Below are 16440 nucleotides of genomic sequence, written 5' to 3' on the forward strand. Positions count from 1 at the left end.
GGCAATTTAGATCCCAAATCTAGGGTGTGTGTGTGTGTGTGGCTTGATTGAATTTGTTTTTCTGCTGGTTTGATTTTGAAGCTTCCCTTTAAGTGTTTGCAACTCAAACATTACAGTTTTATGCAAAAGTTCAGTATACAATGTGAAACTGACTAGTTTGGTTTCATTGACTATACTGAATGAAGTACAAAAATTAAGTAAATAGCAAGTAAGTAAAAGTAAAAAGAGTGAAGACCTAAACTAAAAGAGCCACAACAAAAACATTCTTTTGGGTGCAGTAATCTAAGGAGCCAGTAAGAAAAGTAACAGCAGTAACAAGGGGCTTTTATTTTTTAGGTGACTGTCATTTTTTTTTAACCTTTGCTCTTAGGCAGATGTTTAAGAATTGCAGATGTTGTAAAAAATGCTCTGCTTTCCTCTTCAAAACTTAAAATCAGAAATAACTTGCCCAGGAAATGGAGGGCGAGATTATGAAGTCTCAGCGACTAGAGAAAACTTTAAAAGGGTTGGGTCAACCAGCCAGAGTTTTTTTACATTAAAAATTTGCTCCCAAATTACTTGTATCATGTGCTCATGAAATGGTTAAATATTTTCTGCAGCACTGGAAATGGATCAGAGAGAGCCACTCCTGGAACGGAAATGCTTATCACTATCTTTTTTTTATTTCCCCTTCTGATAACATTATTCTTCAGTCCCTTTTAAAATCTTTCTGACCATACTCTCCTGTCCAATCTCAGACACACATACAGATAATGAATAAAATGAGGCATTCTGAAAGATAAAATTCTAGCCTGCGTGATTCTGTCCCTACACCTAGGAAAAGGCAGCTAATCTTTTAAAATACATTTCAGTAGCTGATTGTAATGCTGGTTTTATGCAACTCTCTATCTCGTGGTAGGCACATGCTGGAGATGGTGATATCTAAATATAGCAATCTAAAGCTTCACGCTAACACTTGGTCCATGTAGGCATTGCAAAGACATTTTTCTCTGTTACGTGTATGTGGTCTGTAGCAATTATAGTCAATAAACATTAAATGGGCAGTGCTTGATTCTGCTTCTTCCAATACAAACTAAGTGCTGCATTATTTCTCACACACATCGTTAGTTGACACACAAATAATGAGACCTGAAGAAGTGGGCATTGTTCATGCTGAAAGCCATCCTTTTTAGAGACTTTGTAGTAGGTAAAACTCTGATAGCTTGTTTTTCCTGTGTTGAACTGTTAGCTGGAATTCTTCTCTGCCTCACCCTCACCACCTTAAAATGTACAGTATTGTGCTGTTTTTCAGGCATAGTCTCTGGACCAGATGACCAACTGGTGTGTTAACCAGTGTATCTCCATTGAAGCCAGTGTAGCTCTTGATTTACACTAGCTGCAAATTTGGCTCTCTATTTCTTTTTGTTGGGGGAGAAGGGGTTGGCCAATTCCTTTTTGCTTTCATCTGAAGCATTTGGTATTCTCCTTCTTTCCTAGATAGTGTCTGCACTAATCAACATATATGTACTACTCCTGGGGAATTCTGCGCCACTGCGCATGTGCAGAATTAATGTCTCCTGCAGATTTTTTTCTCTGCAGAATATAGATTCTTCTGGAGAGGAGCAGTAGCTACACCTTTTGCCCACCAGGGGCTGCTGTGGCACCAGAGGAGAGGGCAGCCAACCAGCAGCGAAGGCTGCATTTCTCACAGTGGGGCTAGATGAGGAGGCACAGGACGGACAGAGAGGGGCATACGGGGCTTCTGGGGGGGGTCGCAAATTGGGGTTCAGAAGGGCTAGTGGGGGGACAGACTGGGGCATGAGTCAGGAGCTAGTGGAGTAACTCCATTGAGCCAGGGGCTGAATGGGTTGGGGGGGGTTGCAGGGCCACATGGGGACAGGGGCGGATGTGCCTGACTGAATGGGAGAGACTAGGGTTCTGCCAGGGTCTGCATGGGGGAGGTTCCCCAACTCTCTAACAATCCCTCCCCCACCAAAAACAACTGTTCCATACTTCTCCCGCCCACACCTAGGTTCACTGCCAGACTCCTTTACAGCAATTACTTCCCTCTCCCTCAGCTCCTCTGTTACCCTTGACTCCCTCAAGCCTTTGCAATGCTTTTGAGGGATGCAGGAAATGTTTCTGTATTGTAGTTTAAATGAATTATTACTCAAAGTTCTGTATTAATATATTTGTCAAAAAAAAATCCTGAATTTTTTTTTTTGTCTATATTGTTACAGACATACTTGCTGACAGGTATTTTGAAATAAATTATCATAATAAATGAAACTGGCATGGTTATATTGTGTTATTTTGACAAATAAAATATGCAGAATTTTAAAATATTGTGCACAGAATTTTTAATATTTTGGCACTGCATTTTTTATTTTTTGGCGCAGAATTCCCCTAGGAGGAATGTACTCTGAAAGGTCTATGTTTAGCCCCAAGGATCTCTACAATGGTGTGAGATGCTCTGTCAGTATTATTGAGCACTGTCTATTAGCAGCTTAGATACCAGTAATAAGCACAGTATAAATACCTAGACAGCAATGTTTGTAACCTTTGGAAGACATTTTTATTTTTCTAGTTATCCGTGCTATATTTTGTTCCAGATCACTCCTAAGAAAGTTAATGTTATATCTGATAGTTTACACTATATATGAGATTTGAGTGTGTTATTCTGGCTTATTTGTTTTGTTTTCACTTCAGAGTGGCAGATTTAAATATGAAAAAGACATAAAGGGTTTATTTTACAGGAATGCAATAGAGGAGAAAAAGGAACAACTATATAAATGCAATCTATTTGTATTTCATTTATTATTATGAATTCAATTAAAAGGAAATACCTTGGGTTTTTGGTTTATTTTTTTTAAGGGTATTTAATGCACCAAAACTGTGTGGTATGATTGTGGCTTATTGATTATAGTAACTTGAGGTTGCTAATATCTCTAAGCGACATGGTTATTATTGATTACGTTAACTTTTCTCTTGTCTTTCAGAGCTAATGAAGGCGCAGGGAATTTTAAGGTGTGGATGTGACTTGAATTTATTTTCCTATACATTTCACTTGGGAAATTTGTATAACTTTAATCTAATTTAATTTAGCTCATCCGGGTTTGCTTTGCACTAGAAGTACACTTGGACACACAATCTGGAGTTTACCCAGTGGAGTATAAAGTGATATTGAGCTACATTGTACTTTAAAATCCATCATAATGCATAATGTCACAGGGTGTGTCAAGAAGAGAGACTACAAAGGCAGGAAAATAATATTTTAGTGTGGGAGAATGGAACATAATAAAACTGACTAGTCTCGCTTGTTGCTTCAGGCTCTGTCTCTGGGGGATGAGTGCCCTTATTGTATGTTTATTTGGAATTCTGCCCAAGGGAATAGTCGTGCCCAAAGTGTTGCAGTTTGTTTTGTTTTTGTTTTTAAATCTCTGATTTGTTCTGGAAGATGTAGTTTATAATGTGTGTTTCTGTACTCATCAACCAAGAGGTAGTAGTCTTGAGTTCTAATGTATAACCACAGGAGGAAGATGGAAGGCACAAAGAAATACTTGTGCCTATTTGCTAGGCAGCTAAATAGACTTCCCTGGTCAGTTGCTAGTTCACTCTCACCTTGATCTCTCTGTTAAAGACATTCATCTCTTCTCTGAATAGTGGTTACTGAACTGGAAAATAAATACAGCTCCGCGGTATTGTAATGTAGAGTCAACTAAAACTTGTTCCTACTGTGCCAAATCAGTGTTGTCTCACAGTGTGAAACTGCCCATCTCTTGCTGCCTTCTCCATAATTTGACAGGCTGTAATTAAGGATGTGCAAAGTGTATCATTTCAGTATGTGAATAAATACCTTGGAAACAGGCTCTATTCAAGCCAAGCAATAGATAGAACTTTAAATTATGTAGTCACATATTACATTTTATCTTTTATGACAGCAGGATATTAGAAATAAAAAGTTATGGAACAGCACAGAGTAGCAGATTGTAAAAGAGAAACTAAACATGGGTACGTTTAGCATGGAGATATGCAACCTTAATATTTAAGAATGGGAGCAAACAGCATTTTACTAACATATTACATATAATTTGTCTTAATTCTTTCCCATCCTTTCTCCTTTGCCTCATCTTTATTTTTAGCTGGGTTGATACCTGTCCAGACTGCAGGCACAAATCTGAAAAGGTGCAACTCGGGTGCAACTACTCACCTTTGTTATGATTTATTAATCATTATTGTAGAGCTTAGTAGCCAACTGAGAACAGGGCCCCACTGTACTGGGCACTCTACCAACACTGAAATGAGATTGTCCCTGTCCCAAAGGGCTTAGCTGAGCCTACAACTGAATTGTGAATGTAGATTTTGTGAATGAGAAAGTAATCTGCAGAGGGGAGGCTGCCTTCCTGAAAATATCTCCAGCCAAGTTGCTTTCTCTACATTGTTCTCTGCCCCTCCGGTGTTTTTTCTCCTGCATTGTTTCTTTGTTTCTGCCCCTTACCCCTGTTTCACCCTCATTCTCTTTGCCTTGGATTGATCCCATTTCCCCATCAATTCTTTGCTCAGCTTTCTGGATTTGAAGAGGTATACATGGTTTCACGGTAGATGTAACGTTAGCTTACAAATTGAGTTTAAAGCAATTCAGCCATTTTACTGGCACAGGAAAAAATCTCCAGTACTGAAAAATGTCCATATCCGATGCATATTTGTTCCCAGTAATAAAAACATTTGTAAGGGGCAATAAAAAGTCTAAAACATTAGAGGGAAATAAAAAGCATTTACTGAGGCTGATGTGTATGCACAGTGACCGCCTTCCACAAGGAGTTTTCCTTCATTTTCATACTATGTTTCTAAGCTATGCAGATGGCACCTCTTAGTTCATATAATGGCTTCAGAGGAAGCTGCTCAGATGTAGGCACTGAATACAGATTAACACCCACTAGAGTTAAATGCATTTTATATTATTAATACATATCAACAACATACATTACTTAGGTATTCAGAGATTATGCAAACCTCAACTACGTCTGTCACCTCTTGATGTGTAGTTTCAGAGCCACATGGTATGTCAGTGTCATGATTTTTCCCTTGGGGGACAGTAGAGTTTGTATTTCTTTAGTGCTGAAATTGGTGGGTGGGGGGAGAATTAGGAGTCAAATCAAATTTGACCTAAAGGTTAGGCTTCATAAAACAGTATCTTACAACACCTGAATGCAATTGAAATGTTTCCATAAGATGATGGTTGTTTTTTTAAATTCCAGTAGAAAGTCTAGTTACAAATATTCTCCTGCAGTGTTTGCAACCCAGTCATTGTACTGGCCCATGAGAACTTGTCTGAGCTGAGAGAAACTGCAAAAATAAATTGCATAGACAGAAATAGGTTTTGGTTTTTAAAACACTTTCTATTTTAATAATCTAAGACAGGGTTTGTGACATAGGTAAGGAAATTGATTTTTTTTGTAAGCTGATCCAACCCCTTTTTAAGCCATAAATACAGGCTTCCAGTAACAGCCTGACTGAAACTCAGCTTTAACTCAGAAGTCTTCTACAAACATTGAGTTCCAGGTTCTGCCAGCTTTTATTCACCATGTACTGTATTCCACAAGTAGTCCCATTGGTTCCAATTGGACTGTTAACAGACTTGATACTAACATGGATGAAGGTGGCAGAACTGGGCCCTGAATGATCTCAAAGAATCACCTTTAACTCCCTTGAATGCCTTTACTGGCTGTTTTTCTACATCACTTTCCACTTCCTTGCTATGTCATTAATAAGCCCCCATTTACTTCTCTGCTTTCATTTCCTCCTCTTTTTTTCCTCCTTATGCTCTTATTTCTCTCCCCACACTACCTCCTTTCTCACTCTTGGCTTCATGCTTTTCTGCTTCTTCCAGCCAAGCTAAATCTCCAAGTTCAAATCCCTCGTTCAGACCCGTTTCTTGTGAAACCTCTCTACCTGGATTCCCTATCAGCATTGTCCCCTTATCTCCTTCCTTCTGCATAATTCTCCTGTGTATCTGAATTAGATTGTGAGATCCACTGGGCAGGGGACTTTTTTTTTTTAATGTGCTTTGTGTGTTCTATAAACAATGCTCTGATTCGTGCTGTACACAAAGTTACAGTAGGGTCAGCAAAGTAGTTCTGACTCTGTTTCTGACTTCTATGCATTGTTGTTTGAACATGATAGCTATATTATTATAGGTGGAATAAATATTTGTGTCTGTGACTTAAATCAGAGTAGTTTGGCCTTTCGTGTTCATTGTACTCTTTGTATTTGCAATATGGCTTGGCTAGTAAATCACAGCCGTCCATAATTTAATGTAAAAAATCCAATTAATTGGGACAAAGGGAACTCCATCTATCACGTTGAGTGCTGCAGCCTGTTCTGTCTTTGTGCCTCTTCTTTGTATCCACCCAAATCATCAGGCAGCTGGTTAGCATTTTATCTGTGAAAAAAATCCTTTTAAAAAAATATCTTCAAGAATGGCATAATAAACGTCATGTTACAGTCCTCACCATGGAAATACTTGGAAATGACAGTAAAAGCCTCCCATCCAGTCTAGCCATTGTATTCACCACTGTGACACATTGAGTTGAAAATGATTCTGGGATTTGGATAGTGCTAATCTAGCCCCAGCAGAACTGAAATGTCACTTACAAGAGGCTAAAAAAAAAAAAGAAAATTACGCTGTGCGAGCTGGGAAATACCAGAGGGTTTTATTTTCTTAGTGTAGCTCTGAAGTGTGGCCTGAGCTCATAGGCCTGACCCCCATTTTATAAAACTTCTGTCTGTGCCTGTGGCAGGCAACTCCTTTGCTCACAGATGAAAAGAGTATTTACCATACTGCATGAGAGCAATTTAATGTCTGTGCTGTAGTAAATTATGTACAGCATCTGTGCTGCCTGGTAGTTAAAATTGGCACGCAAACTTGGAACTCCGTCCTGCTCTTGTTGACGTCAGTGCAGGTTTTTGCCATAGATTTAGATAGATTCCCAGGGTCCAATCCTGCTCCTGTTTATTATTTTGTATATAGTGCCTTTCATCCCAAAGTGATCTAGAAACAGGACAGAGAGGAACTCAGTCAGAGGTTAGGGGTTTGTTAATGGAGTGGATGGGTGAGGTTCTGTGGCCTGCGATGTGCAGGAGGTCAGACTACGTGATCATGACTGTCTCTTCTGGCCTTAAGGTCTGAGTCTAATTCAGCTATCTTCAGCTGTAGTGTGTGGGCCCTTTGAGCAGGGGTTAGGCTTGGGCTGGAGGAATCCTCTGTAGAGAACCATGGGTGGGAGCACTCAGCATTTTTAAGTTGCTTACCGTCTGCTCTTTCTGCAGCCATTGGAAAAGAAGTTTGTGCGAGTTTCAGGAGAAGCAACCATCGGACACGTGGAAAAATTCCTGCGAAGAAAAATGGATCTTGACCCAGCTTGTCAGGTAGGTTACAAGAGAGGCATTCAGCCCACCTTAGGGTCAAGACTTTTTTTCTTAATATTTCAAGTGAGTGATGTATTCCATGGCTGCTGGTTCACCCTGATCGTTGCAGTACGTGTCCAGCAAACAAGGCTGGCACGTAGGGTATGTCTACACTGCATCTGGAAGTGAGCCTCCCAGCCTGGGTCGACATTCTTTTGTTAGCAGGGCTCTCGCTAGCATGCTAAAATAGCTTTGTAGATGTTGCGGCTCGGAGCTTGGGCTGTCAAGCCTGCGCAACATCAAAGCAATGTCAATAGAGCTGTTTGTTAGCATGCTAGTGCAAGCCCAACTAATGCAAATCTGTCAACCCAGGCTGAGAGGCTTGCTGTCAGATACAGTGTAGATCAGTGGTCACCAAACCTGGGGACTCTCCCAGTCGATTGTGATCTCTGGCCACGGCGGTACAGCAGGGCTGCCTGCTGCTGAGGCAGGCTCCCTGCCTTTCGTGGCTCCATGCTGCTCCCAGAAGCGGCCAGCACAGCCAGGGTGGGGGCGGGAGGGCAGGGGTCACCTGCACTGTTCCTGCCTGCAAGCACCACCCCCACAGCTCCCATTGGCCGGGACGGGGAACTGTGGCCAATGGGAGTTTTGGGGGTGGTGCCTGCAGACAGGGGCAGCTCACAGAGCCATGTGTCCCCGCTCCCAGCCCTCCAGGGACTGCAGGGGCATGTAGGCCCCTTCCGGGAGTGATGTGGGGCCCCAGCAGGCAGGGAGCCTGCCTTAGCTTCGCTGTGGTGCCAACTGAGGTAAGTGTTGCCTGGCAGGAGTCTGCACCCCAGCCCTGACCCCCTCCCAGAGCTAGCATCCCATACCCACTCCTGCATCCAAAAATCCTCCTGCATCCCAAGCCCTGCCCCAGCCCTCAGCCCCCTCCCAGAGCCAGCAGCACCCCATACCCCCTTCCGCATCCCAACCCCCTGCCCCAGCCCTGAGCCCCCTCTCAGAGCCAGCACCCCGTACCCCCCCTGCACCCTAATCCCCTGCCGCAGCCCTGACCCCCCTCCCAAAGCCAGTACTCCCTCCTGTACCCCAACACTCTGCCCCAGCCCAGAGCCCCCTCCTGCACCCAAATACCCTCCCAGAGCTTGCACCCCTCACCCCCTCCTGCATCCCAACCCCCTGCCCCAGGCTCAGCCCAGAGCCTCCTCCCATGCTGCGAACCCCTCAGCCCCAGCCCAGAGCCCACACCCCCTCCCAAACCCCTGCCCCAGCCCAGTGAAAGTGAGTGAGGGTGGGGGAGAGCAAGTGATGGAGAGAGGGGGGCATGGAGTGAGTGGGGCGGGGCTTTGGGGAAGAGGCGGGGCCTCAGGGAAGGGGCAGGGTATATCCTGGTTGCCCTTACATTCAAAAAGTGATCTTGGGTGTAAAAAGTTTGGAGACCGCTGATGTAGACACACCCTTAGAGGCCAGAGGCAGAGCCATAGTATTCATCTAATCCAGTAAGCAAACTCCTAAAAGCTGAGATTCAGTGTGTGTACCAGGGGATCATGCAAGATTTAACTGTCCCCACTCAGTGGCAGCTTTTTTTAAATTTTCTGATAATATTCCCTGTATATCACTTTAATTGTACATGGGGCTTGACAGTAGGTGGAGTACGTTCAATAAAAGCCCAATGGCATTGCAAACAAAAGGCACAGAGGGAAGTAGAAGGGAGCGGTGGGAGGATATGAGAGCAGAAATATAGGCAGGAGTTGGATTTAGGTGAACACAATAAGGCTGAACTGAATGTTGAAGGAGGCTCAAAAAGATTAGAGGGTGGTGGGGGAAGATGGTGATTTTGGAGGGGTGGGGTGGAATAAAAATGTGTGTGTGTGTGTGTGTGTGTGTGTAAAATAGAGGAACACTCAAATGTTGTGCACAGGGATTTAAACGCCCGGTTCTCATTGAAATCAATGAGACTCATACAGCTAAAACCCCATGCAACTTTTAAGAAATGATTCCAACTACTGTTCAGCTGAGAAGGCCGCGGGAGTTACATAATGCATAAATGATCCATCCAGCTGCTGACAGGTAACTGGAAAATCCAGCTGCTGCTGATGAGAATAGGCAAATAGCAGAAATAAAGTTATGGTCTTTGAGTTCTGTTTGTTTGTCTCATACACTTATTTTTTCCCTTTTTTAAGGCAATAAAGCGTGACTGTTTGTTTTTTCCAGCATTGAGTCTTTATTCATGCTGCTTGCTGTCCCACGGTGACAGTGCAAATTGGATATAAATTATTCATCCCGTAGAAACAACCTAGTTACATTTACTGGTTTCCTCTCAGTAAGAATGTATGTAGCTTCCCATTGTAGATAGTGCTGTTGGAAAACCTAAGTAAATAACATTTTTCTTAGATGTGAAGTTAGAGAGAAGCCAACATTCAATTCAGACACGGATGGTGCTTTTTTAAAAAAAAAAAAGAAAAGAAAAAAAGGGCGTCATATTTGGATCCTAATATTCTGAAGTTCTGGGCACCCACAACTCCAATGGAAGATGCAGGTGTTCAACTTTGAAAATCAGGCCGATGCCGTTTTACAGACTTGCTTCTAATTCTGCCAATCTAAAATTCTTCTTGTAGAGTTTAATATGTTATTTTTCCACTTCCTGTCTCCCAAACTGTGTTCTAACTGTGTTATCCATTGTAAAATAGATGCCCCAGAGTTAGTTGAATTTCCCTAGTGAATACACTGATTTCTGTATGGAGTGTTAGCTAACTGTTTATCAACGGGACTCCTACAGCCACTGTGCAATAACTAAAGCACTTGAAAGGGCTGACAAAAAATATCTTTGTATGGCGTGCCACAGAGTCTGATAGCTGTGTGAGCTATTTGAGTGCCTAGCACTTGTTTGTTTGTCTGTATGCCTGCTGCTCTAGCATTAACTGATTACTTTGGGATATCTAGGGTTGTGTCACCTCGTTGTCTGAGAACAGGTATCAAACACAGCTTTCCACTTCAACTGTGGTGGGTCAGTAGAGATGAACGCTTATTTCTAATGAAGTGTGCTCAGCACTCATTATAATGGTCTGAAATGAGTTAGAATGGCCAAACTCTCTTGAAATATGAGTTGAACTGGGTTGGCCCTGTTCACACGGACAGGACAACAGAGTTCAACATCATTTGAAGCATGGCATTACAGGGAGCTGATTTTGTGACCCATTCTCAGACAGTGCTAAAATTGTGTGTGCATGTGTGCCTAAGTGTGAAAGATACTCTGTGAAACTAGATTCTATCCTTGGTCATCCACCTTTAGTAATGCAGCTGAGTAAACAACTTCCCCATCCTGCGATCAGGAGCAAGAGGGATGCGTGCATTCTGTTCTCCTGTAAGGAAACCAGAGACTTAATGTTTTATGCAGCCAACTGTCATACTAGACTTTAGAAAGGGGGAATTAATAATAAAAATAAACAATGAGGAAGACAATCAAAGACCTTCAAATCAGAAGTGAGGAAATAAAAAATCCTTAACTCAGCATGGACGTTACAAAGCATTCTATAGTACAGCCACTGAAAATGGCTATATCCCTAAACAAAAAGGGAAGCCAATATAGTTAAATGGTAAGGCTCAAGCAGTTGTTTGAGTCAAACACGTATCCTTTAGAAAATGGAAATGCAGCCCACATGAAGCCAACAGAAACAAGCACAAACTATGGTAGGTGAAATGAAAGGTGAAATGAAAGAGAAATCAGGAGGGCTGCGAGGGACTCTGACAAGTGAATGAAATTAAAACAAACATTCAGTTATGGTGAATGTTGTGACCAAATTCAGTACCTAATGTGCAACTCCTCTCAAGTAAGCTTCTAAATGGTTATCAGATGGTAAGTACTTTTGGATATTACCCACCTGGGTCATCTTTGAACCAACAACCAAGAGGTGAAAGGTTCTGTATTCCATTTCCAATCTCCCAAATAGCTGACTGACCTTGAGGCTGTTTGACCAGATTTGTGCATTGGCGGATTATTTGCTATCTTTGACCTTCATCCAATGACATCCTATCTGACTGGGGGGACTTGAGGTTAATGGAATTGTTCAAATGATAAAGCACCTTTTTAGGACATGTGAAGAAACAGACAGAAATCTAAAGAGCAATTTTGAGTAAAAAATCCCACCTAGACTCTCTGAGGGAGGATTTCAGATTATTTGCTGATCTTTTGTATTTAAGTTTGCTTATGGATTTTAGTTCAAATTCCCTAATCATCTGAAAGGTTAAGACTTTATTTTTATCCCTCAGCCCGTTTGACTTTTATTGATGCTTTGTTTTGACCTTAGTGCCTTGGGAAATGGCTAGTTTTGTCTGTCAGCACACATACATTTCTAATTACAAGGTGCCTCTTGAATATTCAGCTTTATCTAATTGGAGCTTGTTTTTCCACGGAAGTTTGAATAATTTTCTCAGAGGCTTTAATGTATACTAGCAATTCCAACCATACTACTATTCAGAGACTTTGTTTTTAGATTAGGCTGAATATGTAAAGCATTGAGTTATCTTAGGTATTTATCTAAGGTAAATTGTCTTGGTATCAAATATAGGTGTGAGTAATTTTGCTTTTCCTAACAATGAAGTGGGAACCTGAGCCCCTCGTTATTTTACAAGTAGTTACTGTTATATGCTATTTCCAGTGGGATCATCCAATGGCAGCGTTATCCATTCTTGACAAAGGTGGTGGAACAAATCCCCTGATACCAAAGAGGAAACCAGCAGCTCAGCTGCTTTGAGTGTGCAGATGTGGTTTATGGGGTAGAAATGTTCCATAATCAGATATGTTTTTCTGAAAGCATGCATGTACATAGGTCCCTTTGGGGAGTAATTGGAAGTCTGTGCACATACGGTGTATCTGCTGATGCAGTCTCTCTGTAATTATGCCAGCCTTAGTCCCAGAGATGGTTTTATCAGGTGCATAGTAAGATCATAACGACAACGGTTGAAAGGAAACGGAAGGCTTTTAGTCAACTATTTGAATAATCAAATCCACATATCACTATTGCCCTGATCTTGCAATCAAATCCACACCTCCTAGCCATCCACACATCAAAAGCTAAACCTCTGGTGCTTTTTATTTTGCTTTCATCTTATCTCCTGGATAACTGTACTTACACAGAACCACTCAGTTGAGTTCTAACACTAATTGGACCAAATTCATCCCTGGTATGACAACATCAATTTTGGGGCGTTGTATAATAATCTCTCAAATTATTTGTCTTCATCTTAAACAATAGGCATTAGTTTGTATTTGTAAGTCATTGTGACTTTCGAAAAAGTAGCTTTTGCATGCAACAAATATGCCATCTAATGAAAATAAATGGTATAATAGGCTGCTTTTGTTAACTCTGCTTTAGCGTGAGTGATTATTAAGGTTATTCAGCAGTAACACCTCAATCTTTCCTTTTCATCAAAAGGTCAAACTAATTAAAGTCACTGCTTTCTCAGTAGCTTAGTACTAATTGGCTCCAATTTTACCAGTTAGTCAAGTCTGAAGCAGATTTATAGCACTTGTGTTAATGGTAGCTCTTTTTTTCATCTATAATATATTAATTTCCTTATGGCACAAAGACTTCTGTGGGACACCAGGTTACAGTAAATTTGCACCTATACTGCACATGCTTATGGAACAAGATTTTGGGAATAAATTGTGTTGGCTTTTTTCCATTCTGCACTTCTGTACCTTTTATTCTTGCACAAGTGGAATGAATACTAGGGCAACAATTAGCAGGGAGAACTTTGGGGCCTCATGCTGAAATGGTGGAATTAGGCATTTGGTATTCAGAGCACTCCAAGGAGGTGTATGTGAAAACTGCTTTGCAATAATTAATTAAAAGCCACTGATTCATCAGTGATTATCATCTGAATCTGCAGCAGCAGGGTCAACATCAGGGTGTTCCCAGATGGTGTGGTATTTCCAAACAAATGGACATTTTCAGTTATTTTAAAATTGCCAAGAATTACCATCATGTCAATTTATGTCCTTTAAGGGAACGAATTGTTGTATTTTTCTATTATATAAAGGCCAACATTTTCAACTATCTACTTATGTGGGTTTCTCCCCTCCACCCCAGTTAAGATTTAGTTGGGGATTGGTCCTGCTTTGAGCAGGGCGTTGGACTAGATGACCTCCTGAGGTCCCTTCCTACCCTGATATTCTATGATTCTATGAAGATGCAGCTAGTCCTGATTTAGATCTTGATCTGCTTCTATTGAAAGCCATGGCAAGATTCCCATTGACTTTAGTGAGAGCAGGATTGGGCTCTCAATGCCTTACCCAGTTTAAAAACGAGAGTTAGAATTTAGGGCAGTAATCCAAGAGCAGTTACCAGTGCACGTCACAAGAAAAAATGGCAAAGAATAGGTTTGCCCCTCTTCTGGACTAATAGTATGCTATTCAGTAGTTAATTTGGGAAAGGAAGAGGAATAATTGTGCAGAAACAGACTATAAATAGAAAAATAAATGATTATTTGGAGTCTGTGTTTGATCTCTTTAATGTCTCAATGAGATGTGGGTAATTTTAAAAAAAAATCCTAGATTAGTATCAGAATCAATAATTTATCAAGATTATTTTAATGTCCAGACTAATTTTTGCCCACTGGGTTCCTTCTAGGCATTAAAAGCAGAAGTAATATTTAGTGGTTTACAAGTTCAAAGTACTTTACAACCTCTACTTAAAACTCTCAACCCCTTGTGAGTTGAGCAAAGTATTTGTAATTATCCCAGTTTTAGAGATGAGGGAATGGTGACACCTAAAGAGGTTAAGGCCATCCATTTGCTATTGGACGTGGGGCATGCAGGGCCCAAAACTCATGAGTTCCTGGATCCCAGAGCCATGCTCAGCCCTTTAGAGAGGGGCACAATTCTTTGTCTTTGGTCTAGTTCTTGATCTTTGATCACTGATGCGGACTTAAAAAGAAAAATAACCCAGCAAGTATGAAACAAAAATCCAGATCAGTTACATAGTTAAAGCACAAAAATTTTTGTCCTGCTGCAGGAGCTATATGTGCGTACAAGAGCAGATATAATGATATTACAGTACCCTCTGAGATCATTGATGTGACTAAGCTCACACTGAGAAAGCTACAGAACATCTCTCTTTGCCCAGCCTTTGTCAATTAACCAAGCTATGAAATCCAGGCAGCTACTTTATAGGGGAGGTTCCCCCACTCATTCCTATGTCTAAAACTTGCTGCCTGTGGGGGAATGTCGTGTCCTTGTTCCTTTTACCTGAAATGTTAATGTCCCAGTTTAAAGTATGCCCTTGTATCACCTGATAAATATGTAGTCGTTTTGTGAAAAAATAAATTCAATTGAATTGTGAAAATAAGGCAAGCTGTTCAAAATGACTCAGTTTAAAAGACCCTCTTCCTCGGCCACCCCCCATACATGGTATTTTCCAAGTGGCTGCTTTTTGGAAAGTTGCTTAAAAGAAGTGAACACCCTGACACTGACAATGTCACGGGCTTAGCTCTGCTGCAGTAGAGGTTGCTGCCTGGAATTGCTGAGTGTGCCCTTCATTCACTTGCATTACTAAAGAATTGATCATTTTTGGAGTAGGGATTGTGTAATGTGCTTGCTGAGAGCAGCATGCCGTGAACTACCCCTCACACGTCCTGTTTGCTTCAAACCGTTTCTTGCAAAAAGGAACACTGTCCTAGGAAGCAGAAACGTTAACACATTTTGTCCATGTTGGGTGGGGGTGGGGTATAGTATTTCCTCTGCTGCCTGTGGCACGGAAAATTGACTCCTTTATTATTTGTGTTACCATAGCACATAGAAGCCCAGTCGTGGACCAGAACCTCATTGTGCTAGGTGCTGTACAAATGCAGAACAAAAAGACAGTTCTTGCCCCAGAGGGCTTACTTTTCTGGAGCTGTTGGAGGATTCTGGGAATGAAATGTTACTGGCCCCTTGTTTTTAGTACCAGTGGCCTATGTGAAATGAGTTATGGCTATCGGTGGAGTTCCCAGTAAGTCCATATCACGGCTGCCAGTAAAAAGCCCCTTTCATGCCGTTTTCCCCAGGGGAGTCAAGTAGTGAATGGGATCCAGTCCCATTAAACTACCTTCTAGAAGTGGCCCCTGGAGGTTAGAACTGAGGCCAGTTGTCAGAGCAGTATAAGGAGACTTGCCTTGCTGCTGCTCATGCCATGTCTATTTGATGAACAAAAGCTGAAAGGACGTTCGTCTCCAGGGCTGTTAATTGAACAGCTCTCGCCAGCACTAGATTCACTTTGTTAATGTAAGTACTGAGTCTCAGGTGCTCTGATACAACATTGATGAGTAAGTTCTAAAAACACAGATAGTCTTCCCTAGGCAAGAGAGAGAATGCCCTTTTGACTCTGTTATATTTGTTCACAGGTGGACATAATATGTGGTGATCACCTGCTAGAACACTACCAGACGCTGAGGGAAATCCGCCGAGCTATAGGAGACAGTGCTATGCAGGTAAGGGTGGTGGCTAGCCTGTGTTGTAAAATATGAGTTCTGAAAGGGTGCTCTGTTTAGTTAAACAGCAGTGTCTGCTAGAAACGCTTTCACCCATTGGTATTCTGCTCATTGAGAAATCACTACTTCATGCTGTTATGAGATCCCGTCAGGTTGAGTTTAGACAAGATACATTAGCCAGTACAGCTTTGTTTATTGTACTTATAACTGAGCTGGATGCCATATGTTTTGAGTTTTTGATGGCTCACAGAGTTCTGGTTATGAGCTTTGTTTCCTTTTTGTGCAATAACCACAATGAATTAAACCAAACCGTTCTCCATTAGTATTTCATTACTCACCCCCACCCCTGGGAATCTGTAACTTGGCAAAGTATCAAAAGACAGAAGCAGCCCAAACACGACTAGCCTTGTGATTGCATGGGGGAGACAATTTGCATATAAAACCCCATAGCAAAAGATGAAGTGTAATAAATGCCAGTAGTGTGCCTGATACGTATGCTACAGCTCCTAAGGGGGGAGAGAAAATATACAGCCAGCTGTCTTGTTGATAACTTACTGACTATACTGCTGCTGGCTTGTTACAAAG

The 16440-nt window shown here is 41.6% G+C and overlaps 1 protein-coding gene across 2 annotated transcripts in view; it reads left to right on the forward strand.

Annotated features, from left to right (window-relative positions):
- PCGF6 (polycomb group ring finger 6) overlaps positions 1–16440 on the forward strand; it is a 47542-nt gene that overhangs the window by 19894 nt on the left and 11208 nt on the right. For both annotated transcript variants that reach the window (XM_077823248.1, XM_077823247.1), the window contains exons 7-9: positions 2979–3006; positions 7309–7407; positions 15769–15855. In XM_077823248.1, coding sequence (XP_077679374.1) covers positions 2979–3006; positions 7309–7407; positions 15769–15855 — 214 coding nt within the window. The remainder of the gene's footprint in view (positions 1–2978; positions 3007–7308; positions 7408–15768; positions 15856–16440) is intronic.

The sequence above is a fragment of the Eretmochelys imbricata genome, chromosome 7 (assembly GCF_965152235.1).
Source record: "Eretmochelys imbricata isolate rEreImb1 chromosome 7, rEreImb1.hap1, whole genome shotgun sequence".
NCBI lineage: Eukaryota > Metazoa > Chordata > Testudines > Cheloniidae > Eretmochelys > Eretmochelys imbricata.